We start from the raw sequence: 18866 nt of genomic DNA, 5'->3' as shown, positions 1-18866 counted from the left end.
ATTTTTAATACTAATAAATCATTTAAATTTTAATGTTAATGTTTTAATAATTTTAATATGTTAATATTCATAATATATTTTAATAATATAACATTTTCAATTTTAAATAAAAATAAACATTTTGGGATATTATATTTATCAATGAATGTACAATTTAATGTAATAATTTTTGTCATTATTTATTTCAATAAAAATTATAGATTTAATATAACTTAGTTCACTTTTTTTATATTAAAAACAAAAAAGTTAAATATGCCATTTCTAGTATCTCTTTTTATAATTTTTTTTTTTAAATAGAAACTAATTTTTTTTTTTTAAATAGAAACTAATTTTATTTAATAATGTTTCAATGAAAACATTTAATTTTCTAAGATTTTAAAATCATCTATGATTAAATATTTATGTAAATAATAATAAAGAATGATATATGAATGTATATGTATGCTATTACTAAATTCTAAAAATAATTTAAAAATTAATATATAGTGCAATTAATTAACGTTTTCATTGAATTAGTAACAATAATATGTATAATATAATTTTATTAAAATTCATTAAAAAAATATACCTTATTTTATAACAAGAATAAAATTAACATCTGTAATACATAGTAAAACTATTAACATAATCATCAATAAAACAAAAAGAATGTAAGAAGAAAGCTGACAAAAGAAATGATATATTATATATTGTCTGCACCGCACTGGGCAGATTGACTTGTGTTAATTATCTTCTGCCAAAGTGTTGATTCTTGCATTAATAGCCAGTAGTTGAGCCACAAAAGCTGAATCGCTCATAACTGTAGCAAGAGCAGATAATAGATCTTCTAGGGAATCTTGTAAAAGACCTAACTGCCGGGCACATTCGGCGATAATTTCTTTTTCTTCAGTATCAGGATTTATCTAAACAAAATATGTTATTATTTAACAATAATATTAATTTTTTACAATTATTTAATATTAATTTTTATATGAATAAAAGACATACTTTTGGTGAACTGCAGAATTTATTAAATGCCATTTTGATTCGTCTTTTGCCATTATTAGTTTGATAAAAAATTGTAAAATTTTGTGCATTATTTATATCTAGCACAACAGGAAAATATAAACCAGCTGTAACATGACCTTTAGTATCTCTTGCAAGAAGACTTCTGAAGTTATAAACTAAATTTCTGCGTTCCGTAACATCAATGGCAGTTAAATAAGGCCTTGCCACATATATAAGAGCAACTTGTGTTCTTTCTAAGGTATCGGATCGTGTTTTTCTTTCATGCCATTCAATATAATCTGGATCGTTACTGCATAAAAAGTAATTATATTCTTTTTTACAATCTGGTTCATCAGATTGAATAAACCAGCCTGTATGTGGATATAATTTATCCTCCATTATAGTAATTACTCGAGCTACATGATATCCAGGATCAAGTAGCATAACTCCTTGTCGTCCACCAATTTTAATTTTCAGGCACACTAATACATGTTCTTTTTCACCACTATCTGCAGCAGGTGGTCCTCCAACATAATTAGCAACATTATCGATCGTCTACATAACAAAAAAATTTATAAAAAAATTATGAAATTTTTAATTATAATATATATATATATATATAGATTAAAATATATTTAAGAATTAAATATACTTCTTCACAAGACACTAAATAGAAACCACTTGCTATACCAGGAAACCTTTTATTCAAACATTTTAAACGGTATAGTAATTCAAATCCTAACCCCACACAAGTGTGATGTTCACGTGTTATCAATGGTTGATATTTATGATAGAATCTCTCCAGAACAGTTTCTCCACTTGCAATATAGTCCTTATAAAACCTATTAATTTCAAAACAAATTATTATAATAATTGTTTTATAATATTAACATAAACTTATAAAACATATGTTATGACAATTACTTAAGGAAATTGCCAATGGTATCATAGCGATGCTCACGCAGTAAATGCTGCGTTTCTAATTCAACGCTGCCTGCTAGTTCCTCATATTGTTCGACCGTTAAAACGGTCAAGGCTGGTGCCTCATAATGGGCCCATACCGGCAAGGGTAGCGGCACACCCCTGATCCAGGGCCCTCGTGCCTGCCCTTGTGGCTGGCACCATGTTTCTGCTGTTTCGAGTCAACTTGGCCATTCACTTCCCCAACGGCCCACTGTTGGCACAAAGCCATGCTCATCCCTGCAGCTGCTTATTGGCTCCACAGGGCTCTCTCCGTGTTTTATACTCTTCTCTCGCTCTAAAAATATAAAATTATGTATTTTTATCATTGATATATTTTACGTATGTATAATATATATCTTTTATTAATAATTTCAAATGGATAATTGTTTATTTTAAAAGATAAAATATATAAAAAATAATACTTTACACTTCTATAAGTATGAATAAGATATTTTTTAATCAATATAACTCATAACTTATTTGTTGTAATTATTATTTCTATTAATAAATATATTTACCATATCTCCATTGCTATTTGAGCACACGAATTAATACGATTCCGAATGACAAAATTTGTGAAATAAAAGCAGAGAAACGGATCGGAGTTGTCGTTGGCTTAGTATCCAACATGGCGACGGTATATATACGCATGATGAATCAATACGTGACCAGATAGATATGTAATATGCCACGTGTCTACTATGCTTTCGTCTCAATATTACTATTCGCGTTAATATACTATTTTTTATTTACTAACATTAAAAAGATTGCTAATCTTAATAATATATTTAATATCTATATTAAATGTTTAATATTTTATATTTTTTAAACTATATCAAAATAAATTAATTAATATTATGAAAATAATTACGTAAGAAAAAACATATATTTGTTTCTTGTTTTTAAATTCACAATACATTATAATTTTAAAAAAAATTCAAATTTTAAACATGATTTAAAAATAATAGTATAGTAAGTATGAAATTCTAATGACGCCAAAACATTAATGTTTACATTTATTAGCTTAAGTATTTATTTGATTTAATAGCACATTATTTATATCAATGTATTATGTTTATAATTTATTACTATTGAACATAATAATTTAAATTATAAATATATGATATTAGAAGTGAAAGTATTTCCCTCCCGAACTAGGACACACAAGATGTTTCAAGTACGCATATGCGAATTATTTTATCAACTATTTTATTTTGTAAATAAATATGATTTTTTATTCAAAACATAGAAAAATTAAAAAAAGAAAGAAAGAAATTAAATATATTATAGAACTTACCCATACAATGAGCGCACCAAACAAACAAAAACTTTCCCTCTTCGGAAGCTTGGCACAATTTACACGTCCGAAGTCCAAGCAGAACTGGGTAGTGGAATGTATGCTGAAGATTATATACGTTCAAGCCTTTGTAGTTCTCCCTTACCTCTCTGCCAAGCTTGGTTTGATAATTTACCACGTGACTATTATTTCATATAAAATTTAGAAGACATAATTTAGAATTTATATGTTTTCTTTCTTTTTTAAATAAATTGAAAAACAATTTTTTCTTGTTTAATATTTAATATTACTCTTTTGTATCCGAAAATATGTATTCAATAAATATGTATTTACATATTTATAATTATTAAAATTTTATCCATATTTGAAATTCTACATTATTTTCAATATATTTTGTATTTAATACAAATTTCGAAATTAATTAATCCATAAAACAAAAGAGATAAAAAATTTGTCACAAAGAAATTCATCTTAAATATGATTGGTTAAACATATTGCGCTTCTGAAAAATATCACCATTTTCCAATTGTTAAGCTATCGAAGCCTTACGTTAACTTTTCTTGAGTTGAGTGTCATGATAAATATAACTGTGTACATTCTTCGAAACGTTAATATAATTATTAGGATTTCCAAGAAAAAAAATTAAATAGATACTACGTTAATGATTATTCTCACTTTTTATTTATTGCATATATTACATTTTTTCTTTGTAACTTCAGGCGCACTATTTTATTTGACCTTGAATTGGTATTTTTTTTTTAAGTTATAAATATTCTATTTTGGGATTCTATGGAATTCTGAATCATGATAAACAAAAATGATATTTCGCGCGGTTTTATTGTTAATATTGTTAATATATTGTTAATATTGTTTTAATAATTCAGCTACAATTCACGCTACAAACAATATATAATAAATATATAAGTATTATATAAATATTGTTTTATATATCTATAAATATATATTTAATCTAACATTTACATACGCAAATTAAAACATAGTCATATTAGATACATTTAGATACTATTGGTCATGTGATTATAATGTAATTCTATATGTATTTTGATGAAATGAAATTATTACGCAGTTATATTATTCTTTTGAAAAAATTAAAAATAAATCAACTATTATTAATATAGTTTATTTGATAATGATTTTGTTTTTTACTTATTCTTATAAAAAATATACACAAAAACAATTGAATTATTGTTTGATATATAATATATATTTTTATCAATTTAATGTTGTAAATATCACAATATTTTTTCATTGATTATTATTATTTTCTTAATCATATTTTAAAAAATTATATTAGAATAGTTTCATGTTCATAATTTCAATGACAAATATATTTCCATAATAGTGATATGAATTTCGATAATAATGCAAAAAAATTTAATCTTTACATGTGCTTATATATTTATTTTATAGAAAATATACGTAAATATTTTTTAATTATAATTATAATTAAAAATAAATCAGATTTCTATTGATTTTTGTTTATGGTAGAGCAATTTAATTACATAAAATACAAAAATATGTATGTGATTCATGCATGACGTAAAGATATATTTTTCTATCAGTTGAAATATTGCATTGCATATAATGTATGTTTGTGTAAGTGATCTATATGCACATGCGTGAACTTGGATATACAAGTTCAACTAAAATAATGATAAAATTATTTTTGATAATTCTTAATATTATATCGTTTAAAATAAATATTTTCTTTTAAATTTTTTATTTCGAATTTTTTTTTTTTATTCTTCTGTTATTTTATTAAGATATTATCATTATTTTATTAATAATATTCAAGTATTGTTTAAAGTTTATACATTTAAAATATTTTGTTTAAAATTTGATTATATTTTTTCAGAAAATTAATAATTATCTATTAGTATAATAGAATAATTAATAATTGAAGTTAATAATTATTTATTGAGTTATAATTTTATCATACATTATTTAATTGATACAGATAAATATATATTTAAAATAAATTAATGTGATAAAATTGACTAATTATTTATCATAATAGCATTATTTTTTATTATTTTCTATATATTTCGAACTTTTCGAATATATTATATATATTAATAATAAATGTATATAATTATAAACATTAGTTAAAATATAAATATTATATTTTTTATTGATTAAACATGTAATATGTATTTGTTTTTTAAATTTTATTATATATATATTGTAATATCTTGCTATAAATTAATAAATTTATATTTTTATATTCTTATATTCTTAAATATTAATAATAAATATCGAATCTTTTATATATCTTCTTTATATATATAAATTTAAATCTTTTATTTTTTAGTAATAATGATTAAAATTTAAATATATAATGATTATATTTATATAATTTTATAATATTAATTTTTATAATATTAATTTTGAATTTACTTTAAATAATTTTATTTGTAATTACATAATATAATTACAAATAAAATTTTTTTATTTTGAAAGTATAATTTTAAATTATTATTATACAAATACTTTGTATAATAAAGCTGATTTTAAAGACACGTGATATGAATGAACCAATCAAATTTAGTAATGGATATCGATGTATGTATTTAGATGAGATTGAAAATTATCTACTTATGTATGTATGTAATCATGCATGTTTTCTTGATATTAATGTGCGTAAAATATTTATATTATATTAAACATTATCAATATCTTTCATAATTTTTATGATCAGCTTTATAGGTCATTTCATACGTATTTTTCATTTCGATTATAATTGAAGAATATGATAAATATCAAATATGTTTAAAAAAAATATTTATATTTTTTCATGAATATTTATTTTAATTTGTTTATATTAAAAAAATTATATGTAATTATTAACTTTAATAATTTATAATAATTGTTTTAATCTTATTTATTTCCTAATATTTATTTTCTTGATATTCATAAACATATGGAAATCATTGTTCAAAAGAATATATTTTTCATTTTAGATTATAAAAAAAATAATAAAAAGAATGAAATTGATGTGGAATTAATGCTATAAAATATCTTTCTATGTATATGTTCATTTTGGGACGATAACAATGTTATATTAAAGAGGTGACAATACAATATTATAAACAATTATGATATAGATGTATTTATATTTATATATTTTAGTAAGTTATTTTTTTATTTCTAATAAAATTTTAATTTATTAAAAATATTTTATTTAAAATGTTTATTTAATTTAAATTATTTTACATTTTCAGAAATTTAAAAAATATTAATCACCTAAATTGAAAGAAATTTCAATAATGAAAGTTGAACCAATAGATAATTTATATCTTGCACTTATACAGTGTTTTGCTATTATATTATGCGGGTAATTTTTTTAATAAAAATAATAATTATTTTTTATCTTAATAATTAAATTTTTATTATATAATTTTTAAAATATACATGAAAAAAATTTGTTTATTTTTAAGGTATATTGCAGGACGATTTGATGTTATTACTAAAATAGAAGCAAATGGCCTGAATACCTTTGTAGGAACATTTGCTTTACCTTCTTTAATTTTTATGTCATTAGCAAAATTAAATTTTACTTTAGTAAACTGGAAATTTCTTTTTGCTGTATTATTAGCTAAGAGTTGTGTATTTTTTGTTGTTCTTAGTATATCTCTAATTATTAAAAGAACATCAAATCCAGGTTGTGCTGCACTTTTTGCAATATTTACCACACAAAGTAATGATTTTGCTATTGGATATCCTATGAGTAAGTAAATTGAAAATTAATATCAATTTATAAATATATAATATTATTATTTTTATAGTTCATGCATTATATGGGAAAACACATCCTGAATATGCTGCTTATTTATATTTAATGGCACCTATATCATTGGTTATTTTAAATCCAATTGGTTTTGTATTATTAGAAATTGGTAAGCGTTATGATGAAGATCATAGAAGTTATAAGAACATGATTTATTCTATTATAAAAGGAATAATGTTGAATCCTGTACTTCTCATGACTGTCCTTGGTATCTTTGGTAATCTTGTCTTTAGTCATGTAGTACCAGCTGTACTTGCAACTGTGCTTAATGTATTTGGTAATGCTTTCTCAGCAAGTGCTCTTTTTTTGTTGGGATTAATGATGGTTGGAAAAGTGCATAAATTGAAAGGTACAGCTCTTGTAATACCAGGTATATTAATATCAATAAAATTACTGGTACTTCCTTTGGTTATAAGAGAATCTATTATTCTTTTAAATCCCGGAGAAAATGCTACAGATACACAAGATTTAAGTACATATGGATTTTTATATGGTACTATTCCTACGGCACCAGCTTTATTTATTTTCACTCTTCGATATAATCTTGAAATTGATTTAATTGCATCGGCAATGGTTGCTTGTACTTTTTTATCTGCTCCACTAATGTTTGTATCTGCAAAATTAATTGATGCTGTTGCGAGTGGGATTAGCCCAGAAAATTATGAACATCAGTTAAATATATTTTCTTTTGATGTAAGCATTGCTTCAGCAACAGTGTGCATATGGTTAATAATCTGTTTTATTGGATTAGAAAAAAAAAAATATAAATGCATCACTCATAAATGTACATTCTGTATTATAATTGCTCAGGTTTGTATTAAATTACATTGGCCTAGAACTTGTATCAATTATAATTGAAATATTTATATAAAAATTATGATTTTAGCTGGCGACAGCTATTGGTGTCGTAATATGGACAAAACTTGAATCTCATAATAGTGATTCAATTTTATGGTAATATCTATTATTTTCTAGTTTTATTTTATTTAATATAATATAATATATATTATATATATTAACTTATATCATTAATAAAATATTAAAAATATTAAATTTATAATAATTATATATATATTAATTTATTGTAGGTATATTCAATTTATTTTAATTACTATGGGAGTATATGCAAGTCGTATTTGGACTATGGCAATAGCTGCAACTTTGTTATATTTAAGTTCCCGTTCTCTGGATTTTGTTTACAATATTCAAAAATGGTTTTATCCTATAGGATGGGGGTATGATAAATACATTTTGTCCTATAATTAATACTAAAAAAGATAATATAATTAATACATTGTTTCAGAATTCCATTTTTAATAGCAATTATCATGTGTAGCACTATATCTTCAAAGGAATCTGAACTTGAATTTAGAAATCCAAATTTTCAATTTGGTACTATTCAAGCTGGAATTTCTATTTTTATATTAACATTTTGCTTTATTGGTAGGAATAAAATATATTTTGTCAAATGAAAGAAGAAACAATTTTTTTTATTATATATTTTTTTTTTACAGTAACAATAGGCTGTTTGATTTTACAACAGAATTATCATCGTCGAAATATTTTAACATCTTATTCTAATTTAATAAATAATACTGAAAATTCTAATAACGATGATAGTGAAGGACAGATAGTAGATGTTGAAGATTTGATTTCTTCGACTTCTAATACTCCAATGTAAGTGATTTATATAGCAAATTAGAAAGAATAAAACTTTTTTTTAATTAATATATTAATTCTATTAGCATTGGTTGTGAATATATAGATGATTGTCCAAATAGAATATGTAGAGGCTATAGTAATGAAATTAATAATTGTGATTTATACATAGATGTTGAAAATGAAAGAAATGATCCTCAACTTTTACGACATCTTATATTCGTTATTTTACTTCTATGCTCTATGTTTATAGTAAGTACACTATATATATAATATATTCAAAAAATAAAATTATATTTTATTATATATATTTTTATAAAGGGTTTATCCATATCAATTGGAACATTATTAATGGAACAATTAACGGGGATTTATGCAGAATTAGCATTTTTGGATGTTGCTTTAAATTTTGGCCAATCATTAATCACATTTGCTATTTTTGGATTAGATACTGATCTTGGGAAGTTAGGATATTGGCTACGAAAAATATGTCGAAAATGGCGTACTGGTACAAAATTATTTTTATTATATATATCTATTTTTAAATAGAAAATATTTATAATTAAAAATAATATAATTTGCTATTTATAGAAAAAGAATTACAACTTCCCCCTGAAGATGCATTAAGTCCAGAAGTGAAGGCTATTAGAGATCAATTTAATCGTTGTTATTTAACTGAATGTCGTGCTCGCATAGCCATATGTCATAGACGCTTATTGAAGGTATACAAAGGTGTTTTCACTGGAACTGATTTAGTTAATTGGTTGCTCGAAGCCAATATTGCACAAACTAGAGAAGAAGCCATTCAATATGGTCGTAATTTATTAGAAAGTAGAGTGTTACAGCATATTAATGGTACCCATCATTTTTGTGATCAAAATTTACTTTATATTTTTAATGTCTAATTATACATCTTGGTAAAATTTTATAAAATGATTATTTTTACAATTCTTTTGAAATGTATTATTAAATATTAATTTTTTAAAATACTATAAATTGGAATATTTAACAATGAAATTTTTTACTATATTTTGTGTAATATATTATTTAAGATCTTTCGAGATGGAATATAATTTTTTAATATTTTTTAAATTAATTTATTCAATTATAGTATTATTGATTAATATTTATTCTATAGAATCATTTTTCATCTGGCTGTGCTTTTTTTGTTTTCTATAATTATAAATGCTACATATATTTTATAATGTAGTCTTAATCCTATAGAAGAAACTGATAACAATTATTGAACAAAAAGCCAAAGAGATAAATATTAGTATTCTATTTTTAAATTTGCTACTTAATTACTATATTATATATTACTATATTATATGTAATATTTTTTTGTGCAAAATATCTCTATTTTCTTATAAATTTGAAATTTATTGTTAATAAATTTAAAAATATGTTAGAATAAAAGATATTAAATTTTATTATCACAATAAAATAGTAAATAAAATATTATAAATAATATTTTTGAAAATATATTATAGAATGAAAAATAAAATTTTTTGTTTGATATAATTTTTTAATGTAATTTTTTAATTTTATAATTTGAATATATATTAATAGGAAGAAGAAATATAAATAAATTAGAAACATAAATCATCATCTGGATCTTCCTCATCAATATCATCTATATCCTCTGGTTGATAATTAATTTTAGATATATTTATATTTGAATTAAATATATATGGTAATATTACTTTTTTTTTCTGTTTTATTTCATTTTCACTTGTCTCTAATCTGAATGAAGATTCAATTTGATTCAACTTCTTACATTCTGAATCTAATTTTTTGCTTTGTTCAAGTTTTTGTGACTGAATTTCATAAGATATGATATTTTGATTTACTATTTCCTGTTGTTTCAAAATTCCTCCATTTATTTTACGATGCACAAACTCTACTATATAATTAAAATTCTTGTTTATCATTGAATTAGAAAATTTCTGTATTTTTACATATGTACTTCCTAATGTTTCAATGCAAGGTATTTTAATTTGTACAAAATCACGTTTATAGATACAAATTAGTTGTGATACTTGTTTACTTAATTTCTTTAAAAACCACATAGTTTTTGATAAACCAACAAATAAAATTAAAGATGTCAAACAATCAATAATCACTGTAGATTTTGCATTTGTAGTTTTTAAAATATATTCTAATCTATGAAAATCTTTTTCAGCAATATTATTTGTATCAAATTCATTAATATTAATAGTATAATAATCAGAAATATGTATGTTACTTGATGTGAAAACTTTGTATTCATTTTGATACGAAGATTTTGGATTGGAAAACAATAACAAATTGAATACACGATTAGCATCATTCTCTTTCCACATTTGTATCCATCCTGCAATTAATATTTTTGCATATGTCGCATTCATTCCTAAAATATACTTATTATTATTTATTATCAATATAATTATATATTATTTATAAATATATATATATATATATATTTTTTTATTGTAATATCACCAAACCTTCATCAAGAACAATTAATTTTGTACCTTCTAATAAAGGTAACATTTTTATAGATATCATATTGTATTATAAGTAAGAACACCTGAATTATGAAATTAATAATAATCACGTAACTATATAATGATGAGTAAATGTTATATTATTATTAGTAAACAAATTTGAATTAAAAATATAATTAAAAATTTAATTATTAAAAATAGGTTTATAATTTATTAGAAATTCATTTCTTTAAACGCTTCTTTAAAAAACTTAATTTTAAATTTTTAATTTTGAAATAGTTTGATGTTTCTTATTCATATCGCAGAAATTGAGCAGAAACTATGCGATAACATAGAAGAATGCGTACATTGTCAAATTTGAATGTGATCAGTTCAGGGAATTTTATCTTTAAATTATCTTCAATAAGATTGAAATTGGTCCTCGACACGACAATTGATAGATGTCGCTGTATTGACTCTGAAAAGGGTGCGGTACATGGTAATCGCCATACTGGACGAACGTGACCAAAGACAGAGCGAAAATGAATACTAGAGTGTGTGTCATATCAAAGCTATTTCACTCATAACAGAGGGTTTATTTTGACAGTGTGATTTGCGAATGACCCACACGATGTTTATTATATCGGCTGAACCCTAAGGGAAACCAATAAGTGTCAGTCTGTACGTGTGACTGCGTAAGATCAGAAATATCGCAGCTCGGGTTTCCTTGCAACGAGTTGTCGCTGCATGTGTCACTGTGAGTGCAGCTTGTGCTTCAGTTCCGAATTTCATTTTCTTTGTTAACATTTACGTGCGTATTATTAGCAGTGTACTTGTAGTGGAATAGATGCAATATTAAGGTAACTTCTTTGAATTACCACCGATGAGTTTGACCGTGTTGTGCTCTGTTCGGTGCTGCTCCTTCAACTAATCGCGTGTGTAATGCCCGGGAGTCGCTCTAGCACGGACCCAGAGCACAAGTCACCGCGGGAAAGTGGTGAAGATTCAGAAGATGAGAGTGAAATCCTGGAAGAGAGCCCCTGCGGGCGGTGGCTCAAACGCCGCGAAGAGGTATATTTTTTTTAAATTTATTTCTATTTATATTTTGTTTATCAGTTTAACTGGAATTTTATTCTGATTAATATTATTTATTTTAAATATTTAGTTTAACGTGATCTCTTCATAGAAATTATAATAAAAGAAATAACATAGATAGAATAAATAAAAAATGTAAAAATAAAAAAATATTTTATTGTAATACTTCTTATTTGTATTGATTCCAATTTGGATAAACTATTAAAATGTTTGTATTTATATGAATTATGAGATAAATAGCTTAAACATTGAGATATAAATATGATTTATGTAATTTTATTTTATGTCTCAATTTAAAAATATGTATATGAGATATTTTTTTGTATTGAGTAGATAACGTAAAGATATTATTAAATATTCATACAGAAAAATCAGAAACTTATAAATGAAAAACTATTTGCTTTGTAATTTTATCTAATATTTGTTTCTTTTGAAACAGTAAGAAAAAAATTATTTAGTTTGTTACATATTCATATATATATTATGATTTTAATATATAAAAATATTTCTATTTATTTTTTAAAAAATTAAAAATCAGTTTTCTTAAAATTTGTGTAAACAAATATTTTGTGAATTATAAATATAAATTATGATAATTTTTTAATATTAAAATTAACAAAAGTACTTTTTTTTATTTTTTTTATTTCATTCTAAAGATGATTTTCTAAAATTAATTCTAAAGTTAAATTAATTACATTTATAAAATTGCTTTGTTCTATCAAATTATTTATTATTTAAAAACAAGAATTTATATATAATTTATATATAAGAAATAATGTTAAAATAAAGAAAATTTTTTTATTTATGATATTCAATAATTGTTTTATGTTTATTGTTTATGTTTATGTTAGGTGTATGTAGGTTCCAAATCCACATTAGCCGAAGGCTCTACATTTGGAACAGCCAGAGGCAGTGAAAACGAAGTTACTGAAATGGAGGTATGTCTATTTTAAGAAAAATAAGCTATCTTGTTTGGTTTATGTATTTTTTTTATTCAAAATTTTAATTAAAAAAATGTTTATTAAAAAAATTAAAGTAAAACTATATATTTTATTTGAATATAATATTTTATTAATATTTTATTAAATATAGAATATATTTTTATTTTAATATTATTATCACGAATATTCTTTAATCTCTGTCTATAAATTATTTCCCCTTCTTAAATTGCAAGGTCATATTAATGTAATGATAAATAAGCATGAAGTTGTTTAATTTATATTTTAAATAACTTTAAAATAGATGATTGCGATAATATGTCCTATCATTCTATATGTATTTCTTTGAGATATCTTAATAATCAGATTTTATTTTTATTATATATAATTATATATTTTATATATTTTATTATATATAATTTTTAAACATTGTAAATAATATATTTTTATAATGAATGAAACTATATATTTTTAGTTTAAGTTTTTTATAAATAATTATGTGAATAAAATAAGATAATTTTGTAAATAATATTATTTGCTATTTAGGTGGAACAACGTGATGTACCAGGAATCGATTGTGCCTATTTGGCAATGGATACAGAAGAAGGTGTTGAAGTTGTTTGGAACGAAGTGCAATTTTCAGAAAGGAAAAACTTCAAAGCACAAGAAGAAAAAATACAACTTGTATTTGAAAATCTTACGCAGTTGGAACATCCTAATATTGTTAAATTTCATAGGTATTGGACAGATACCCATAATGATAAACCTCGGGTATGTTATGAAACAAAGAAATTAAAGTTTAAATTAATTTTGAATTTTTAAATAAATAAGTTATTTATCATAATTTTATTTATTTTATTTATTAGGTCATATTCATAACTGAGTATATGTCTTCTGGGTCTTTGAAACAGTTCCTAAAAAGAACAAAGCGTAATGTCAAAAAATTACCCTTGCAAGCATGGAAACGTTGGTGTACTCAAATACTTTCTGCTTTAAGGTAATATGAAAAAGATGTTCTTTGTATCATGTCTTTTAAATTATATTGTTTATTTATTTATGTATTTTTCTTATAAATATATTAATCATTTTTAATTTTTCAGTTACTTGCATTCTTGTTCACCTCCTATTATTCATGGAAATCTCACTTGTGACACAATATTTATTCAACATAATGGACTTGTAAAAATTGGTTCGGGTAAGCAATTATTTCACAAAACATAACAATTTTTTATTCTATTTTATGTACAAAATAGAATACTTGTTAAACAGAAATACTTGTTAAATACGTGTTTCTTTATTTTATATATTAAAACATTTTGTTAACAATACTTATTATATCATATAGCTAATATCATATAGCTATATTATATAGCTAATCATAGGTATTCAAGATTTATTCTTAAATAAAATTATGTATTATATTGGAATAAGAATTTGCAAGGCACTTTTCCTTTTTCACAGGATTATAGAAAGATTAATAATTTTATTTGTCATAATTTTCATGGATGAAAATGATAAATCACAATATAGGATTATAAATGTTAATATATATATATATATATATATATATTATGATGATGTTAAAATAATCATTGCGAATTAATTGATATTTATTTTATTCTTACACGAGCAGACAAAGTATGTATATATTGCCATTATGTCTGTTTTCTCAATATTCGTACAATAAGTTAACAATAATAAATAAAGTTCATAATAATAAATATCATAAATATATAATTATTCAATTAATTTTTATTTTAATTTATGATTAATTTATGGCATATACATTGTATGTTATTTAATAATTAAATTGAACAAACAGATATCTGAATATTCTATCATAAAATATAATAATGTGTAAAAAAACTATAATATATTTATATGTAAAAAAACTATAATGTATTATGAAAAAAAATTTTCTATACTATAGTTTAGTATTATTATAATCAAAAATAATAGATTATCATTTAATCTCTAAAAAAATTAATGATATTTGAACAAGAATTATTCTTTAAATAAATTTTAATGATAAATTTTATGTGTACGAAAAAATTGAGATATTGTTTCTATCAAATATTGCTAATAATTTTGCATTTTGCATTCAGAATCATTTTATGTTATTGTTATCATTGTAATGTTTATAATCTTCCTTTTTTTCTTTTCCTCCTCCTCCTTTCCCTCCTCCTCCTTTTACTTTTATCTAAATATAATTTCTTTTTTTATTCTATACATTACAATAAGATAAATCTCTTGGAAAGATTGTGTATAAATTATATTTTACATATTAGGAATAACTTGAGTCCTCATTTTTAATTGTAGCAAATAGACTAATCTAGATAATGAAAAAACACAGCAAAGTCTTCAAAGAGAGAGGAAAGTACTATCGTACTTTCATCCATCCAGAGAATAAAATCAATTAATAACGACGACTTTTGGTATAAATGAAAAGATGATGAATTTGAAGAAAATACATTTGGCAAATAATCATCGTATATTACCAGCTAAGTAATTTAAACATATAAAGGTAAGTATTTTATATATATATCTGTAATATGTATCTGTAAAAGTGCGCGCGCGTTGTGTTTACATTTTGATTGTTATTTATATAAAAATATTCAATTCATTTTAATTTATTTGATTTTAATATAGTTTATTGTATTTCTTTATCTTTTGAGTAATAAAAAAAGGATAAAGAATTTAAAATATTTTTTGTTTTTTTATGATTATTATTATTGCACGTATTTTTCATTGTTGATTTATATTTTTGTTCATTAATAAAATAAATTTTATTTTTCTTATTTATAAAATAATTTTATATGAATAATTTAAAAATAAACTACATAAATTATTTTTTTATTGTTCACGTTTTATTTATTTTATGCATATATGTATATGCGAATATGTGTGTGAGGACTCAAGTTACTCATAGGATAATTTTTCAGTTACAACACAATTTTTCTAGCAATTTATGTATTAATTTAATTATATATTATGCAAATGAAAAGTATTCAAAAAGTAAAAAAAAACATTGTGTGAATTTATATGTATTTTTTAAATTAATTTTTAATTGAAAAAATATAGAATTTCTGCTATTTTATAAAAAATTTTACTTACTTTTTAAATACTTAGAAATATATATATTTTGTGAGTGTTTATTTACAGTATATTCATTAAAAATAATGATATATTTTCATTATTATTACAGTGGCTCCTGATGCAATTCATCATCACGTTAAAACATGTAGAGCAAATATGAAAAATATGCATTTTGTAGCCCCTGAATATGGAAGTATGTGAATTATTTCATAAAAATATATATTATTATATATTATAATTTATAATATCTTTTATTTTGTTTTTTAGATTCTGTAACACCTGCTATTGATATTTATTCATTTGGAATGTGTGCTCTGGAAATGGCTGCGTTAGAAATTCAGGGTAATGGAGAGACTGGTACAATTGTGACCGATGATAACGTTCGAAAAACCATAGAATCATTAGATGATGGCCAACAAAAAGATTTCATTCGAAAATGTCTTCAAGTAGATCCGCTTAGTAGACCAAGCGCAAGGGAGCTTCTTTTTCATCCAGTTTTATTTGAAGTACATTCATTGAAATTACTTGCTGCTCATGCTTTGGTTAATTCAGCCAGTAAGTTTAATAATATTATTGTTATCTAATCTCAATTTCTCAAAATTATATTTGTTGCATTAACTATTTTCATCATTTATTGAAAATTAATTTCCTAAAATGTTACTCTGACATTTAAAATAACAAAATTTAAATTGTATTTTTATTATATTAATGTATTTTTATTATAATAATAAAATTAGATAAACTAATCATTATAATAAAACTGGAATATTGATGGAATGATTTTTTATAAATCAGTTAATTTTTTCTATTTCTTCAGCTAATATTTCGGAGACAATAACGGATGAAGTATTGCAAAGGCTCTACGGTCCTGATACCGTAGTTGCGGAAATTAAGTATCAAAGTCGACCATCACAGCAGATTCGATTAAGTGATATTCCTGTTACAGAAAAATTAGAAAAATTCGTGGAAGATGTAAAGTGAGTATTAAATATTTATATCATGAGTATATAAAATTAAATAGATATTTAACAGTATTCCTCGCTTTTAATAGATATATTCTGCTAAACTTATTCTCATCAATTCTTACAGAATTTTTAAAAATGATTTTATAGAGAGAAAATATATCTGCGTTCTATATATTTATCAATCTATGATTGATAATATCTATTTATTAATGATTCATTAAAATATAAAAAATAAAATTTTCATATTTTTTACTTTATAATTGTAAGATTATTATAATCAAATTTAAAAAATTTTTTTTATTTTTATTAAAAATTTCGAAAAAATAATATCAAATATAATTATATTTAAATAAATTTATATTGTATAGATAATAAAAAAAACATGAAAAAATTAATTCAAATTGAAATTGAATTCAATGTTTTCCATTTTTCATTTTAAAACGAAATTTTAAAAATCGATAATCTGTGATTATAATTCTTTTGATAATTTGCAAACTCATAACTACATTTGTTAAAAAACTGTACATTTTTTAATCATATCATATTAATTTTTTGTATTGACAGGTATGGTATATATCCTCTGACAGCATTTATGGCGAAACTACCACCACCTGTTCGACCAAGAGCAATATCACCTGAAGTTACTGAATCAGTGAAATCAGTTACACCTGAACCGGTGGATGTAGAATCTCGAAGAGTAGTTAATATGATGTGTAATGTTAAACCTAGAGAAGAAAGTTGTGAATTACTTGTAAGTAATATAACATAATGCGATGAAATAATTAATATCGATTATCAAATTTGTATTTCTTATACTAGTATATTTTATAGATGACAATATTATTACGAATGGATGACAAAATGAATAGACAATTGACATGTCCTGTGAGTCAATTAGATACTTCAATGCTTCTCGCTCAGGAGCTTGTACATTTTGGATTTATTAATGAGGTATTTATCTTATTACATATTTTTAAAAAGAAATAATAATTTCAAGATTTTATTGTTTGTTATAGAACGATCGTGATAAAATAGCAAATTTAATTGAAGAGGCATTAAGAAGTTGTTTTAACAAACAAATGATGACACCTGGAATGGTGTCATTAACTAATCTTCCTACTCAAACTACTTTATTGCTGCCTGGTCCAGAATTTCCATGCTTACAACACTTTGATAATTCTATGTATAATGCGACAACATCTCATAATGATAGTGTAATAACTAACCCGCTGCCAAAAAGTTCATGTCTCCCGATGTCAAGTAACACGAATAGAAGTCATGATGAAATGGAACCACCATCGAATGCTGAAAGTGGTAGTTAACCATCCAGGATATTTGGTAACTCAGTTCACTGTGCCACTTTGCACGCTCTATGTATAGACTGGCTATGTATTTTTATATTTAAGTAAACAGGAAGAAAGAATGAAATTAAATGATTAAAAGAAAAAAAATAAAAAATGGAAAAAAAGAAAAAGAGTGCCGTGGCTAAATTTTTTAATAGATTAAAAAATATTAACGCGGTAGAATCAAACATTTTTATGTTTCATGTGTTCTACTTAAAATTAAATCTAGTAATTTTTTTTTCTTTTCAAA

The 18866-nt window shown here is 22.8% G+C and overlaps 4 protein-coding genes across 6 annotated transcripts; 2 read left to right on the top strand and 2 right to left on the bottom strand.

Moving 5' to 3' along the window:
* Positions 1–153: 153 nt before the first annotated feature.
* On the bottom strand, positions 154–2129 carry LOC107995888 (uncharacterized; the record flags this gene model as incomplete). Its single annotated transcript, XM_017053617.3, has 4 exons — positions 154–902; positions 988–1542; positions 1640–1829; positions 1912–2129. Coding segments are annotated over 4 exons (1143 nt in total), but the record flags the coding sequence as incomplete, so codon positions are not given.
* LOC107995889 (lysosomal cholesterol signaling protein) lies at positions 2125–10235 on the top strand. Of its 3 annotated transcripts, none has more exons than XM_062082249.1 (12): positions 2125–4864; positions 6229–6396; positions 6490–6602; positions 6706–6995; positions 7054–7865; positions 7942–8009; positions 8144–8290; positions 8359–8498; positions 8570–8732; positions 8801–8966; positions 9036–9222; positions 9306–10235. In XM_062082249.1, exons 3-12 carry the CDS (start codon positions 6535–6537, stop codon positions 9617–9619), a joined length of 2355 nt encoding a protein of 784 aa, XP_061938233.1. In that variant the 5' UTR covers positions 2125–4864; positions 6229–6396; positions 6490–6534; the 3' UTR covers positions 9620–10235. The 3 variants fall into 3 exon arrangements, with proteins under 3 accessions (XP_061938233.1, XP_061938232.1, XP_061938234.1); XM_062082248.1 differs by lacking the exon at positions 2125–4864 and adding an exon at positions 5764–5904; XM_062082250.1 differs by lacking the exon at positions 2125–4864 and adding an exon at positions 5871–6104.
* LOC107995891 (elongator complex protein 5) lies at positions 9218–11520 on the bottom strand. Its single transcript, XM_017053620.2, has 2 exons — positions 11201–11520; positions 9218–11103 (listed from the first exon to the last, which is right to left on the bottom strand). Exons 1-2 carry the CDS (start codon positions 11259–11261, stop codon positions 10304–10306), a joined length of 861 nt encoding a protein of 286 aa, XP_016909109.1. The 5' UTR covers positions 11262–11520; the 3' UTR covers positions 9218–10303.
* Positions 11521–12111: 591 nt separating this feature from the next.
* LOC107995890 (nuclear receptor-binding protein homolog) lies at positions 12112–18747 on the top strand. The gene is made up of 11 exons (XM_062082251.1): positions 12112–12250; positions 13126–13212; positions 13759–13983; positions 14079–14209; positions 14313–14407; positions 16418–16501; positions 16576–16863; positions 17126–17285; positions 17838–18024; positions 18105–18224; positions 18290–18747. The coding sequence occupies exons 1-11, from the start codon at positions 12122–12124 to the stop codon at positions 18593–18595; spliced, it is 1812 nt and encodes a 603-aa protein (XP_061938235.1). The 5' UTR covers positions 12112–12121; the 3' UTR covers positions 18596–18747.
* The last annotated feature ends 119 nt before the right edge of the window (positions 18748–18866 follow it).

This window comes from Apis cerana, linkage group LG11, assembly GCF_029169275.1.
Source record: "Apis cerana isolate GH-2021 linkage group LG11, AcerK_1.0, whole genome shotgun sequence".
NCBI lineage: Eukaryota > Metazoa > Arthropoda > Insecta > Hymenoptera > Apidae > Apis > Apis cerana.
The sequence above is the reverse complement of the archived record's forward strand: the minus strand, read 5'-3'. Positions and strand labels throughout refer to the sequence as shown.

Bases quoted from the DNA above. Each gene is read 5' to 3' on its own strand.
- LOC107995891 (XM_017053620.2), bottom strand. From the start codon at position 11,261: ATGATATCTATAAAAATGTTACCTTTATTAGAAGGTACAAAATTAATT. The intron at 11,104-11,200 runs GTTTGGTGATAT...AGTATATTTTAG, and splicing joins ATTAATTGTTCTTGATGAAG to GAATGAATGCGACATATGCA.
- LOC107995889 (XM_062082249.1), top strand. From the start codon at position 6,535: ATGAAAGTTGAACCAATAGATAATTTATATCTTGCACTTATACAGTGT. The intron at 6,603-6,705 runs GTAATTTTTTTA...TTTATTTTTAAG, and splicing joins TTTGCTATTATATTATGCGG to GTATATTGCAGGACGATTTG. The intron at 8,499-8,569 runs GTAGGAATAAAA...TTTTTTTTACAG, and splicing joins ATTAACATTTTGCTTTATTG to TAACAATAGGCTGTTTGATT.
- LOC107995890 (XM_062082251.1), top strand. From the start codon at position 12,122: ATGCCCGGGAGTCGCTCTAGCACGGACCCAGAGCACAAGTCACCGCGG. The intron at 12,251-13,125 runs GTATATTTTTTT...TGTTTATGTTAG, and splicing joins GGCTCAAACGCCGCGAAGAG to GTGTATGTAGGTTCCAAATC. The intron at 16,502-16,575 runs GTATGTGAATTA...TTTGTTTTTTAG, and splicing joins TGTAGCCCCTGAATATGGAA to ATTCTGTAACACCTGCTATT.